The sequence below is a fragment of the Rhinolophus hipposideros genome (genome assembly GCF_964194185.1).
Source record: "Rhinolophus hipposideros genome assembly, chromosome: 21".
NCBI classification, from domain to species: domain Eukaryota; kingdom Metazoa; phylum Chordata; class Mammalia; order Chiroptera; family Rhinolophidae; genus Rhinolophus; species Rhinolophus hipposideros.
In genome coordinates this window covers 40,577,333-40,592,266 of record NC_138067.1, presented here as the reverse complement: position 1 = coordinate 40,592,266, position 14,934 = coordinate 40,577,333, and the positions used below count along the sequence as shown (strand labels likewise).

At 40.1% G+C, this 14,934-nt stretch overlaps 1 protein-coding gene across 6 annotated transcripts; it reads right to left on the bottom strand.

Moving 5' to 3' along the window:
• Nucleotides 1-153: 153 nt before the first annotated feature.
• LOC308490352 (uncharacterized protein) lies at nucleotides 154-12,941 on the bottom strand. 6 transcript variants are annotated; one of them, XM_081032442.1, is made up of 6 exons: nucleotides 12,782-12,941; nucleotides 10,739-10,869; nucleotides 9,306-9,399; nucleotides 6,663-6,789; nucleotides 6,034-6,126; nucleotides 154-2,218 (listed from the first exon to the last, which is right to left on the bottom strand). In XM_081032442.1, the coding sequence occupies exons 3-6, from the start codon at nucleotides 9,318-9,320 to the stop codon at nucleotides 792-794; spliced, it is 1,662 nt and encodes a 553-aa protein (XP_080888568.1). In that variant the 5' UTR covers nucleotides 9,321-9,399; nucleotides 10,739-10,869; nucleotides 12,782-12,941; the 3' UTR covers nucleotides 154-791. The 6 variants fall into 6 exon arrangements, with proteins under 6 accessions (XP_080888568.1, XP_080888570.1, XP_080888567.1 ...); XM_081032444.1 differs by lacking the exon at nucleotides 12,782-12,941 and adding an exon at nucleotides 11,361-11,460 and having other exon boundaries at nucleotides 6,663-6,879; XM_081032441.1 differs by lacking the exon at nucleotides 12,782-12,941 and adding an exon at nucleotides 11,361-11,460.
• Nucleotides 12,942-14,934: the final 1,993 nt, after the last annotated feature.

Below are 14,934 nucleotides of genomic sequence, written 5' to 3'. Positions count from 1 at the left end.
ATGTAACTGTCATTCCTATACCAGAATGAATACATTTCATGAAGTTTGATAGAGAAATGCTATAAATTAGAAGGCAATCATGTTAAAGCCTGCATGGAAATGCAAAAATTAAAAAGCAATGATAAATTGAAGATGAAATAAGGAAACTTTTGTCACTGGTAACTAAATCTGATACTTTTAATGTGTTGCTTTGAACACTTACTGAACATTGAAAATTTCAATTGTGAAACGTAGTAGCCAGTTATTACAAAGTTGAAACTGTTTCAGTCTGCACTATGAGAAAAAAATCACAAAATAGTGTTGAATTTACATTATATACAGCAATGGAACACCAGACAGAAACCCAAATAAGAACCCAACCTCAGAACTGAGGCAGAGGATAGGCTAGGAGCCAACTGCAATAGGATACTACCAAAATAATGCTGTGGGATGCAGTACCCAGTGTATTTCTGTATTTCAACTCATGATTCTCTGAATTTTCACAGGTTTTCTGTTCCAGACACAATTTTTAAATATACATTTTCTCCCTTTGATTCATTTAACAAGCACACAGTGTGAAGGTTGTGTAGATTCAGCAGCAAACCAGCTTCCTGCCCTCATGTAGATTACATCCTAGAGGACACCAATTTTAACATCTAACATTAGTTTTGTAAATGTCTGAACAAGTTATTATTTCTAAGGCCTGTCTCTTGAGTGGTAACTGTAATTGTCAAGGTTCTGATTGAAGCCCTTCGTGCATCACTTGTGTGGGTTCGGGATCACTGGGATATTTTGAGCTAGGGCTGAAACACTCACTTTAATAAAACAAATTGTTTTCCTTCCTGTAAGACTGGATGAAATTTACCACCAACATGGTTTCTGTAATGAATTTTAAGATATGAACTTGACCTGAAGTGCTTACCACATATCTCACACTTGTAAGGTTTCTCCCTTGTGTGAACTCTCTGATGAGATTGCAGATGTGCCAACTGACTGAAGACCTTACCACACAAGTCACATTTGTACGGCTTTTCTCCAGTGTGGACTCTCTGATGAAGTTTAAGATGTGAGGCCTTACTTAAGCACTTCCCACACTCCCAACATGTGTACGGTTTCTCTCCCGTGTGGATACTCTGGTGCACGTCACAATCCAAACTTGTCTTGAAGCCCTTCCCACACGCTTCACATTTGTATGGCTTTTCTTCACTGTGGACTTTTTGATGAGCTTTCAGGTATGATTTCCGACCAAATCTCTTCCCACATTCTTCACATTTGAATGGTTTTTCTCCACTGTGGACTCGCTGATGGGCCAAAAGATGTGAAGCCCATCTGAAGCTCTTCCCACAGTCCTTACAATTATAGGGTTTCTCTTCTATGTGAATCCTCTGATGACAATAAAGATCTGCCCTAGAAAAGAAGCTCTTTCCACACTCCTCACATTTGTATGGTTTCTGTCCCATGTGGACGCTCTTATGGATGTGAAGATGTGAGCTCCAACCGAAACACTTCCCACACTCCTCACATTTGTATGGTTTCTCTCCCGTGTGGACCACGCAATGACTATTAAGTCCTGATCTACGACGAAAGTTCTTCCCACAAATATCACATCTGAACGGTTTCTCCCCAGTGTGGACTCTCTGATGGTTCTGAAGATGGCAAGCATGAATGAAGGCCCTCCCACACTCCTCACACTTATAAGGTTTCTCTCCTGAGTGTAATTTGCAATGGTCACTAAGTGTTGATCTACGACTGAAGCCTTTCCCACATTCCTCACACTTGAACGGTTTCTCTACAGTGTGGACTTTCTGATGAGTTTGCAGACGTGAGCTCTGACTGAATTCCTTACCACACTTATCACACTTATAACATTTTTCTCCGAAGTGAACTCTCTGATGAATACGGAGTGCTGACCTATGGAAGAAGCTTTTTCCACACTCATAACATGTATGAGACTTCTCTCCTGAGTTTAACTGTTGATGAAGATCAAAGATGGACACATCACTGAAGAATTTTTTACACTCATTTCCCTGGTAAGATTTCTGGCCTGTGTGAGTTAAAGACAGTCCTGTCCCAACAGGGCTGGAAGAATCCCTTTGTTTGGGGAACTGAGAGCTCCTTATCATGGAGTCTTGACACCTGATTAAGTCTCTTGCAATTTGTTGCCAGATCTGCCAGCAGGAAAGTTCTTCATGTGGTTCTGATTCTGGAATGATCTCCATCTCTTGTTGGATCTTGTCTCCTATAAGGACAGAAAATGCAGACATATGGACCAGTGAAGGCTTTGTTTATTGTCTTCAAGATTTCAGTTAGGAGAAAGCATAAGACTTTAATGAATCCAGGCACTATTCACTATGTCCTCTGGGCATGTATCATGGTCTCTGGTTTACATGCCCACAGAAATCAAGAGGTAGTCCAGTAGGCTCCTCTCCACTAACCATCAATGAAACCAATTTAGAACCACACCAAGTCTCCTATGTGAGGTACAAGTTAGAAACCAAAGACTTCGTAACAAAAATGATAATATGATGCACAATGCTAATCTGTTGCTATTTCTACTGAATTTCATAATCAGTATAAACTCTTGGATAGTAAATTATGCAGCAAATAAATAACATACACAATAAAGTACTAATCAACACTAACTTTAAGGAAAAGCTATATTATATATATAATATACATAAAATACTTTGTATATACAAAGTATATACAATACTTTGTATATACAAATACTTAGTATATACAATTCTTTGTATATTTGGATTTATGTTACATATCCTTAGGTAGTAAAAAAATTTAATCTTACCAAAAAAGGGGTGTGGTCCTTGCCCTGGACATTTGACAGATAAGCTCTAACCCCATGGAATGTCACACCCAAAAAGAGTTCCTGAGGTTCTTGGGTCATACTGGCTGATGTAACAATATGATTTAGGAATAAGGGTGACCACACCAGAAAGACCAAGAATGTGATTTCGGATGGGGCTTTCAGTTACCCGATGGTGTGGACCAGGAGACTGAGAATAACCACATGAAACTATGCAATGTATACTGGCCATATGATGGAGCTTAATTACTTTGGACACTGAGACTCCAGTGAGTTTCCCTGAATGGACTTACCCTGTGTATAATTTTATACCTTCATGTTGGAAAGTAATACAGAAACACTCCCTTGACTCTATGCAGAGAGGACAGTGGAAGCTCCATCTGGTTCTTCCCTAGATTCCCTTTCATGTGTCTTTTCTGTTACTTAATTGTAAGGTGTATCCTTCTCTGCAATAACTCTAACCATGAGCTTAACAGCATTCAGTGAATTCTATCAGGACTTATAGAGAATTATTCAATCTTAAGGTTGCTTTGGGAACCCCCAAACTTGCAGCTGGTGTCAAGTGCAGGAGGTCTTGGTGTCAAGTGGATGAGTGTCAACTGTCTCTCTAAATTATGTAGTTCATTAAATTCTTTGTAACCCTATATATCAAAACCTAGAATTGTTTATATCTTTATATCCAAGGCATTCCTGCAAATTCTATATAATATCTATAGTTCATCTTGTTTTTCTGTGTTGATACAATAACTTAGTTAAGATATCTGAAATATAAAAGAGAGAGGAATCTGCTGTTTTGCTATGAAGCCAAGTCTGTACCCCATGGGAATACACAAAGGGTGATACTACGGATGACCAAGAATCAGTAGGGGTTAAAGAAACACACGAGCGCCTATGTAATGGTTTCTTCTGAGGTTTCTCGACCGTTTCTTTCAAAACAGTGTGGAAAAACTTTGGATGGAGATAAATTGGGCTTTCACATCAGTTTTTCAGATTGAAAACTGCAGCCTTTTAGTTAGCTGTAAAACAAATTTCAAATCATGCAATAAGCATCTGGAAAAAAGAATCAGGATAGAAACTATCAGAGAAAGGATGGGGTCATTTCATGAACTGGCTCGCAAAGTCGTACATATAAATCTACACACATGTACAATATTTCTTTCGGTTACACTGAAAGATGCATTTCTTAGTACGGCTTGTGGTCTAAAAAGTTTGAAAACTTTTTTCAGGAACTTAGCAAGTCCTTAATTATTCAAATACAAAGATAAGCTCGAAAGGTGGAAATCTGGAAAAATACTTGTAGGTGAGTATGCACCTCTTAATAGGTACCATAATAATCAGCCTGTAAGCTGATTATTGTCAGCGAGCTCAGGAAATAGATTCCCCCCCCCCATTTGTGGGGAACTGTCTAGGAGTAGACACCAGGGTCCTCATTAAAAAAAGTATTCTCCCCAGGAATGACTATGGCCCCTAAGGAAGACTCCAGGAGAGTTACACAGAAGGCATGTTTGTGGTCACAACCACAATGCTTACAAGTTTCCCTGGGCTATGGGTCAAGTGCACACACACAAACACACAATCATACTAAGAGCATCTGAGTAAGTAGAAATGGGACAGGCAGCCATTTGAAGACAAGAAATGTTCTGCAGTATCTTTGATTCACTCTGGTTTATGTATCATTTATTAGCTGTCTCCATGAGTCATGGAGCAACGGGGTGAAAAGGAAGCATGAGGGCCCATGCACTGCTTTCTTAGGTGGGTGCTGGACTGTCTGAAAACAGTATGGAAAAACTTTCAATGTAGATAAACGGGCCTTTCACATCAGTTTTTCAAATTGAAAATGACAGACCTTTTGTGAGCTGTGAAATAAATCTAAAATTTTGTAATAAGCACTTACAAAAATTAACGAGATGGAAACTATCAAAACATCACCACCAGCAGGAAAGACAGTAAGATCCGATACCCAGAACTTATGAACATGTTATTACACAGCAAAGAGGAATTGGGTTGCAGATGCAATTAAGGTTGCTAATCAGCTGACCATAACAATAGTTAGAGCTTCTGGGATTATCCAGGAAGGATGAATGTAATCAGAAGGGTCCTGAAAGGCAGAAGACAAAGGTGGAAGAGCAGCAGAGGAAGAGTACAGAAGAATGGTCAGTAAGGCAACATGATGGGCTTTGAAAATGGAGGAAGGGGAACAAGAGCCAAGGATACTGGCAACGCAAGGAAAAGGTTTCTTCTCTACAGCATCCAGAAAGAAACGCAGCCTTATAGACATCTTTTTTTTCCCCCTCCCCTTCTTCCATCCCCACCCTGCCCACTCTCTGGTTCAAGCCATTGTTTCTCAGCCTAGTTGTGTAGGACACAGCTCCCCGGCCCAGGCTGGTATTATGAGCCTTGCGCTCCCCCTCCTCTGAGCCAGTTGTGGGTCGGTCGCTCACGGCAGCTCTTGCCAGCTACTGGCCATTCACATTGGCTGCCGGCCGCTCACACTGGCTGCTGGCCACTCACACTGGCCAGCCACTGCTCCTGGCAGCACATGGTAGCCCACGGCAGCCCAGCTCCAGGGAGAGCCATTGTTCACAATCTTAGCTGTAGAGGGCACAGTTCACAGGCCCACATGGGAATCGAACCAGCAATCTCAGCATTAGGAGCACAGAGCTCCAACCACCTGAGCCACCAGGCCAGCCCCTACAGACATCTTGATTTTAGCTCAGTGAGGTATATCAGACTTCACACCTAAAGAACTAAAACATGGTAAAATTTTGTTGTTAGCTCTGTTACATTTATAGTAATTTGTTAAAGCTCTAATAGGCACTATATAGTATTCTTGACAGGTCTGAGAACCAGGAGGGAGACAAATGTGGGTGGAAAAAAATGGAGCAAGAGGGAGAGGATCAGAGATGTTTTCAAAGAGAGAGTGGGGATGCAGAGTAGACCCCAGGGGATTCCAAGAGCCACTTTAAGTGGTTTTAAGAAAATAAAAAAGCCATAAAGGATTTTGAACAGACAAATGGCAACCTGACTTACATTTCCAAAGGATTGCTTTGGCTGCTATATGAAGAATAGGTCTAGAATGGAAAGAGTGGGAGCAGGGCAACCAGTAAGAAGGTGGTCGTAACAATCCAGTATTGAGGTTTGGTGATTTAGAACAAGGTGACAGAAATCAGCATAGAGAAAAGAAAAAGTGGCAGGAGAGCTGCCTCTAAGACTCATAGTTGCTTGGTTCTTACCTGAATTCTCTTTTATTTGGGTTGCCACCTTTATCATCCAAAACTTTTCTCCCCTTACTAAATGGACCATGCCTTGTTTGAATGGTTGATGCCCTGTGAAAATGCAAAGTTGCATGCTTAAAACCAACACATTTGCGGTAAAATTTCCTGGAAAATTAGGTTCCCACTGCATACTCTTCAAGTAATCAGAGGCAGTGTTTTTCAAACCTTTTTTCTTCGTGACCCATTTGAAGAAATGCCATTTGTGAAGACCAATACATATACGCATAATGAGTTAAAAAGTACTTCTCGATTTTTTTGGAAGAGTGTGACAAGGATTGATGTTATCTATTTCATTTTATTTCATTAAAAAATGATAGTAGTATGCAATAAATTGCTTTTATAACTCATGATAGGGTCAGGAATGGATAATATAGACCAGGACGCTGTCCATTTACAGTCTTGAACAAAACACAAACTTGCCTGTTGATAAAAACCAAAATAATTCCCTCTTAGTGTCGCACATATATTAGAAAAGTCAGACCCCCAAACTCAGGGAACCATGTCAAGGGCCCCAAAGCCTTGAAAACCCACAGATACAAAGACGTCCAGGGAACCGGACATTGAGTCGAGAGGGCGCCTGTCCTCACCCACGGACAGGAGGTTCCTGAAGTTCTCGAGCATCACGTCTCGGTACAGGCTTATCTGGGCGGAGTCCAGCAGCCCCAGCTCCTCCTCCGTAAAGACCACAGCCACGTCCTTGAAGGTCACCGCTTCCTACACCACCACACACATAATCCCAACCTTACCACCAATGGCCACTGGGAGAGGGACAGTGTTGAGTACATGTTATCTTCTTGCCTGTCACTTTCAAACAGAATGGTTATTATTCCTTGACACTTGCTTGGTTTCCCGTGTGAACCTAAGCAGTTTTCTCATATTTTGTGTATTTAAATGGAAGATGAGATCAAAAACCTCCTTATCCAGCAGCTCAAAGGAGTAAATGCAGAGACAGAACTAAGGGCTTGGCAAATCCAGCAAGACTAGATGTTTTTAACCAAAGTTTTACCTTAGTTTGTACCTGGAGGCAATCAAGATATCCTTCAGAAGGCGAATGGATAAACTGTGGTATACCCAGACCAAAGTGTAATTTAGTGCTAAAAAGAAATGAGCTATCAAGCCATAAAAAGACCTGAAGGTACCTTAAGTGCATATTAATAAGAAGCTAGACTAAAAGGCCATATATGTATGATTCCAATTACATGACATTCTGGAAAAGGTGAAATTATGGAGACTGTAAAAAGATCACCAGTTGCCAGGGGTCGGGGGAAGGGAGGAATAAACAGGTGGAGCACAGAGGATATTTTGAGCAGTGAAACTATTGTGTGTGATAGTGTAACAGTGGGGTCATGTCATTCGTTATTAATTTGTCTAAACCCATAGAATACATACCAAGAGTGAACCCTAATGTAAACTGTGGACGCAGGGTGATAATGATGTGGTGATAATAATGTCCGATAGGTTCATTTATTATAGCAAAAGTACCAATATGGTGGGGGACGTTAACAATGGGGGACACGGTGCATGTGTGGGCACAGAGGGGACATAGGAACTCCCTACCTTCTGCTGGATTTTAGTGTGAATGCAAAACTGCCCTAAAATGTAAAGACTATTATTTAAAAAATACACAAAAACCAACCTAAAGTTACACTATTACTTTGGAAAAAAAACTAACACATGAAGGAATAAAAATAGATCAGTAAGTAAAAGACATGCAGGATGTGACTCAGACATAGGAAAGAATTTAGCTCTTCCTGTGTGAAAATCTCTAATAATATCTGTGTAAAGCAGCAGTTAGAGCCTATACGGTGCCACATTTGAACAATTTATCTATAAAATTCCAACGTGGCATTTATCAAATGAACTTTTTCAATATTGAGTCCCTAGTACATTGAGGACAAAAAAGTAGGCATATTGGGCCGGCCCGGTGGCTCAGGTGGTTAGAGCGCCATGCTCCTAACTCCGAAGGCTGCCGGTTCGATTTCCACATGGGCCAGTGGGCTCTAACCTCAAGGTTGCCAGTTCAATTCCTCCAGTCCCACAAGGGATGGTGGGCTCTGCCCCCTGCAACTAAAATTGAACACGGCATTTTTTTTTTTTTTGCCTTTTTGTGTATGTGTGTGTTGAGAGCCCACTGGCCCATGTGGGAATCGAACCGGCAGCCTTCGGAGTTAGGAGCATGGAGCTCTAACCGCCTGAGCCACCAGGTGAACACGGCATGTTGAGCTGAGCTGCCACTGAGCTCCTCGATGGCTCAGTTGGTTGGAGCGTGTCCTCTCAACCACAAGGTTGCCGGTTCGACTCCCTCAAGGGATTGTGGGCTGCGCCCCCTGCAACTAGTAACGGCAACTGGACCTGGAGCTGAGCTGCGCCTTCCACAACTAAGACTGAAAGGACAACAACTTGAAGCTAAAGGCACCCTTCACAACTAAGATTGAAAGGACAACAACTTGACTTGGAAAAAAGTCCTGGAAGTACACACTGTTCCCCAATAAAGTCCTATAAAAAAAAAAAAGTAGGCATATTACTTGGAGACTTGATTTCTTTGGAGGAAAAGGTTGCAGGTAGGAAAAGTGTCACTTCAGTGTTGCTTGAAACAATAAAATTCACAAACCACCTTAATGTCCTTCCCTTTATTTTTTAAGGAGGGCGCAGCTCAAAGTGGCCCATGCGGGGATGGAACCGGCAACCTTGGTGTTGGTAGCAACGTGCTCTAACCAACTGAGCTAACCGGCCACCCACAAACCACCTTAATGTCAATGAGTGCTAAGTAGTTAAAAATAAAAAAGTACATCAATTTAATAGGAATATTACATAACCATAAGTAACAAATGTTACATCATATTAATTGAAAAAGTACAATAGATGTGTATCATGAATATTAATAAAACTATGAATGCACATGAGGAAAAGTAGATAATGTGTCAGCAGTGAAGTAATGAAGAGGGAAAACTAGTCATTCCTAATTGTACACCTGAAATCTATGTAACTTTACTAACAATTGTCACCCCAATAAACTTTAATTAAAAAAAACAGAAAAAACTCGTCATTCCTATTAATTTTTCCACACTTATTCCTGAAATAAAATAAATCATAACAAAATGAAACAAACACTAAAAACAAGTGCAAAGTAAACAGGTCTTTAAGTGCTTGGTGTTCTCCTTGAGTCACTACACCTGACCTTCTGTGTGGTGAGATTTTTAACAACAGCAACAAAGGCAAGCCATTTGCACCTGGAATGTGGTCATTTTTTCTTCTCACTTCTGCAGGTGTACAGATTCCTGAATATGGAGAGTCCTGCTAGGCAGAATTGTGCCTTGTGAGTGTCTGGAAAGACAGAAAAAGGACATGAAAGGATGACGAAGGATGTTGCTTATCTCCATGAATGCTTACTGTGAATTGGCCAAGGAGCCTCTTCCTTGGGGTGGCTGCTGCTGTACACAGCTTGAAGAGCAGATCAAGGCCTGGGTACTCTGTTCCTGCACAACAAACACACATACACTGGCACCATCTCCAGTGTTAACTTGTGGCTCCCACGGTAGAAATTTGGATTCTGATACGATGGAAACTGAGACAATACTATGCAAGAATCATCTCTAGGGAAACAATATCTAGGTTCAAATTCTAGTTCAGCTTCTCACTTAACTGGGTCATCTTGGGCAAACTAGCAACACCTCTTTTCCTGAATTTTGTGATCTGTACAACTGCAAGAATATTAATTTCAATTCACTAAACAGTTTGCAGCTGGACAGCACCTTGAATACTACTATCAGGATTTCTTATTTTTGTAGCTATAGTAAAAAAGATGATACTCTGTAATGTGAACTTGCTGTTGTAAACATGATTTCTATCAGGACTTTTATAGGCAGAAAGGAGTAGGAATAAGGAAGTTATACTAGGCAAAAAGCAGCTTGGTTATTGCAAGGTCATTTACTTTAGGGGATGGTAAGGGCCTATCAGGCACATTTCCTAACTAGTGTTGATCTGGAGATTCCTGCTTGACTGGTTTAAGATTCTATTTCTGAGAGAGTCAAAACTTATTAAATCTCACTTTGGTGAGATGAGACTGTCGATGAAAAACAACCAGCCTAAGAGAAAGCTTCTAAAAGTTTATTTCAGCCAAACTGACACTTGCTGGGAAGCAAAATCTCAACGGATTGAGAAAACGCACCGCAAAAAACGGCAGTTGCAGCTTATTTTATACATAGAATCAAAGGAGGTGGGTTACATGAAATCCACTGATGGTAGATTAAGGGGGTGGGAGAAAGCAAAGTGGGGAATCCCAGGGACTGGATAAAAGTAAATTGGAGAAACAGGTACTTGTTTTACATAGGTGGGCACAGCACAGTTATGGTAATAGTCCACATAGAGACATTAAGCAAAGGACAAGAATAACGAGGGAGTCTGTAGTTTCCTGCTTTGGTCTGGAAAAAGGGATTACTGACCTTCCAAGGTTGTCATCTTAGATGCAAAAAGACAATAGACAGGCTTTCTTAAGATGAAGATTGACTTTATGAAGGAAGCTTCAGGCTAAAGATGTGACTTCCCGCTGTGGCCCACCTTAGTTATGAATTTTTTTATGTTCAGCCTATCTTGTGTGGTTATTTTCCGTCTCCTGACCTTGTCAGGTTTAACTTGTGGCGGCTTTTCTGTCCTCAAGACTTACCATAAGTGACTCCATTCTGGGCCCGTTGTCTCGTTTTTAACATCTCGGTCTCTGAGAAACTGGATATTCTGCCCTTCCCATCCTCTCCTCCTTTCCAGTGAAAAATGGTTTTGGGAGTTAAGTCTGACCTCCTGCATAGATCAAAAGAAGTGCCAGGGACACTGCAGCTGGACCACTTAAGATATTAGCGTTCACGGCTTTCAGGGAACTGAGCACAAACCCAAAACTCAACAGTGGAAGCCACATGCTAGGAGCAGCATTTTTATTTATGCTATCTCGTTTAATTTTCAAACCACTGTAGGAGGTAGTAACGTCATCCCAATTTTACAGAAAAACATCGGAGAGAGACATTTAGGTAACTCGCAGAACGTTCTACGGCGGGAAACGACACAGAGGGTGGAAGGTGCGCGGCTTGGGGAGGCGGAGAGCGCTGGAGACCCTCCAACCAGGCGATGCACAACCCACCGACCCAAATGCAGAGGCTCCGCCAAGGAGGGTGCTGCCCGCCCCCCAGCCCGAAAGCCACCGCGCTCTCATGCAACCTTTTTCTCCTAATTCATGGCCGAGTAGTACCAGAACCCAGGAACGTTCGGAAGGGTAGCAACAAGCAGAACCAACTCACCACAGCAAGGTGAAAGACAGCAGCAACCTGGGAACCTAGAGCGGAAGTGCCACGAAGGAATACACTTCCCAGAATTCCCCTGCCCGGCTGCCTGTGCGGAAGTATCCGAGTCTCTGCGGGACCTGTGGACTACATTTCCCAGAAAGCCAGAGGAGAACATTCTCACGCCCCTCAGGCGGAAGTACTTGAGACCTCTGGGAGGCGTTGGACCACAATTCCCACAATACCCTTGGGGAGAAAGTTCCCACTGTCAACTTTTGAGTGGTTGTGTGGATACGTACCTGCACTGAGAGCTAGTGTTACCCTCTCCCGAATCCGTGAGCGGAAAATTTTAGATAGACGTGACTTCCTGAAGTCTAAATGTCTTCAATTATTAGTTGAAAGAGTAAACAGTGAGTCACGAGATTAAAAATTAATTTCGACCTGGGAAATGTTCAATTTAGGGGCAGTAGGGAGCAGAAAGCAGGGTAATGCAATCTGACAGTATGATAAGTGAAGCTGGGAATTCGAAGAATGGGGCAGGTAGACTGGTTTTGGGGAGGCAATGATTTGCAAATAAGGTATTCAACTTTACTTTTGACCTAGTGGTACCAGTGGTTTGATAGGATATAGTGATACAATCAAGAATCATGTGTAAAGTTACTAAACACCATTAATCATAATGGAAATGCAAATTAAATTAATATGAGATAGCACTACATTCTAACCAGAAAAGCTAAAATTGAAAGAAAAAATTGCACAATGTCAACACTTTCATACCACTCCTAGAGTGTAAATTGGTATAACCCTTTGAAACATTTTTTCAAGCATCTATTATTTAAGATACTTAAAGATATTCATACCCCATAACCTTTTGGTTCAACCCATACATACATTCCTCAAATTAATATATCCATACATTTAGCTAGACATTTCCCAGTATGCACTACTTTTAAGCGGAAACTACCCAATGACCAGCTATAATAAAATGGATTATTGGTAAATGTACACATTGTAAAAATATTCACCAACGAGAGTGAATAAAACTCATCTAGTCTCCAAATTTGAATTTCATAATGTTGAGGAAATGAAGTTTGACACAAAATACTGTATGATGGTCTGATTCCATTATGTAAAATACAAAAACAGCCTCAGCAAATCTATCATATTACGAGTTAGTGAATGCCACAGTAAAGGACTGTGACTAGAATGAGGCATCAGGGATGCTTCTAGGGTGTTGGATTTGTTCTGGTCCTCCAAGAAATGGACACTAAGACTAAGAATTTAATGTATAAGAACATTATATTAAAGAAAAAGCAGGAGGCCAGGGGAATCTATAAGAATCATATGACCATGATGCAGATATGACCCAGACTAAAGGAGAGTGGGAAGGAAGATTTAGTGGACTGATCACTTAGCCTTTTAAGCTGTTAAATACTCACCAACGCCATCAGGGGGTCTTGGAGAAAGTTGTTGTAAAGAGGAATTCTGGTTTCCAGAAATGGGTCTGCTGAGGATCCATGCTGCATTAGCTAGGAGCATCCAATAGGAGAGTGGCCTCCAAAGTACAAAACAGCTGGGAGTTTTGTTCAGTTGTGCTGCCTGTAATTGGATCTTTGTAAAGTAGAAGGCTGTCTCACAATTTGAGTTTATCTGATGTTTCTGCAGGTTGAATATTTTTGGCAGGAACAATAATACAGAAGTGATATTGTGTCCTTCTCAGTAATCATATCCGGAGGCCTGAAATGTTGGTTGGTTCTATTGTTTGTAACATTAACTTTGATCTCTGAGCTAATATGATCATCACATTTCTCCCCAGTAAACTTACTATACATTTCTTTGTAATTAATAGTTTGTAGAGATATTGGGACGGTATAATATTCTGTTCCTCAAACTTTCACCTAACATTTTTAGCATTCCTTGATGATCCTAGTATTTGTGATGATGGTTGCCAGGCATTTTCTCATTCCACCATTCTACATTTATGGATTAGCTTTCTACTATAAGAGTTTATATTCTTTTCTTTCTTTTTTCTTCCTTCCTTCCTTCACATCTTTCTTCATATTACATTATAAACATTTTAATGTTCAGATTCTTCAAATTTGCTGCTCCCCTCTTCAGTGTGATTATGTTACTAAATGAAATAATAGTTTGGTTCATTTGTTTTTGCTTTAAAGTTTTATGTTTTTCCTTTTATTTATATATATGTATATACATGTATATACATATATATATATATATATATATATATTAGCATGTGAAACATTAATATGGTTCTAATAGTCAGAATCCTGTAAAAGGGAAGATCAGAGGAATGTACTGTGTGCATTTTAAACCCGGCAGATGTCTAGACTAAGAGCAGCTTGATGGTGGGTAGTGCAGAACTGAAATCAGTTGGGCAAACCTGTGTTCACACCTATTTTTGCCACATATAGCTTCCTGACCTCAGGAAACTGACTTAACCTCTTGAAGACTTCACTTGTAAATATGAAAATTGGGAAAGTGTTACATGAGAGGAATGAAGATTAATTGCATGTTGAACACACACAACCCAATGCCTGGGAAATAACTATATAAATATTTATTAACAATATTAATATCTAATAAATATTTTTAATGAAATTACAAGAGACCTTACACATGTTAAAGAATGTTAGTCTATGACTCATTTTCATGCTTTTTCTATGCAGAGCCCAGTATAATTCTTGGGATCAAAGATTACTTATAAAGTCTTTGTAAATTGCCAAAGTAAACAAAGTGAATTTTGCTCTTTAACATTTAACAGGTTAATTCTAATGATTTAAAATGTTTTCAAGTGGTGTTCATTGGCTTTATTTACTTGTTACATCTTGTGGAAGTGGGGAATGATAAATTGAAATAATGCATATCTATCTGTATAGACACAAGAATGCTGAAAAATTAGAATTAACTGCTCTATGATATTGCTCTGCTAACAAAAATCTGGTTTGCTCCATTTGATAATAGATTGTACAGACCATGAGCTGTTAACTCTGTCAATATCCTTTTGAGAAGCACGAGGAAATGATTAGAGACCAATAATTAGAGGTCGTCAACTATGGTTGAATTATGGGGCCCCAGATGGCCAATAGTGCTGAAATAGGGAAACCTTGGTGTATATGAGTATGAAGTATTCTCAGTGAGAATGATATTGTCCACTAGGCTGGGCTTGTATGTTGTAGAATTAAAAACCAAATCAAACCAAACTACTTTTTGTGCATAAAGCACAGTTTATACATACAATACATGAACAAATAGAGTTCATCTACAATATTAAAATTTCACAGGGTCAGGGGCAGGTTAAAAGAAGTCTAACAAGGCTCTTTAAGGAGGCTAAGAAAGTTAAGAAATATTGGCATCAATATTGGTAAAAATCATCTGTCACTAAAACCCACTTTCTAGGTGGCCACCATTATTCTAAGTACTTATACTTTTATTTAACCCTGGGAAAATTTTAGGTAAATTCTGTCCAGATCCACAATACATAATAATTTAAACAGGCATAGAGAAGTAAAGCTTTTACATAAGGTTACATGGCTAGTAAGATCTAGGATTTTAAGAAATTCTGGCTCGAGTC

What these genes read in the sequence shown, in the direction of transcription:
- LOC308490352 (XM_081032440.1), bottom strand. Translation starts at nt 6,301, where the DNA reads ATGCGTATATGTATTGGTCTTCACAAATGGCATTTCTTCAAATGGGTC. An exon ending in CCAAATAAAAGAGAATTCAG is followed by an intron (nt 2,219 to 6,033) that starts GTAAGAACCAAG and finishes CTGTCCTTATAG; the next exon opens with GAGACAAGATCCAACAAGAG.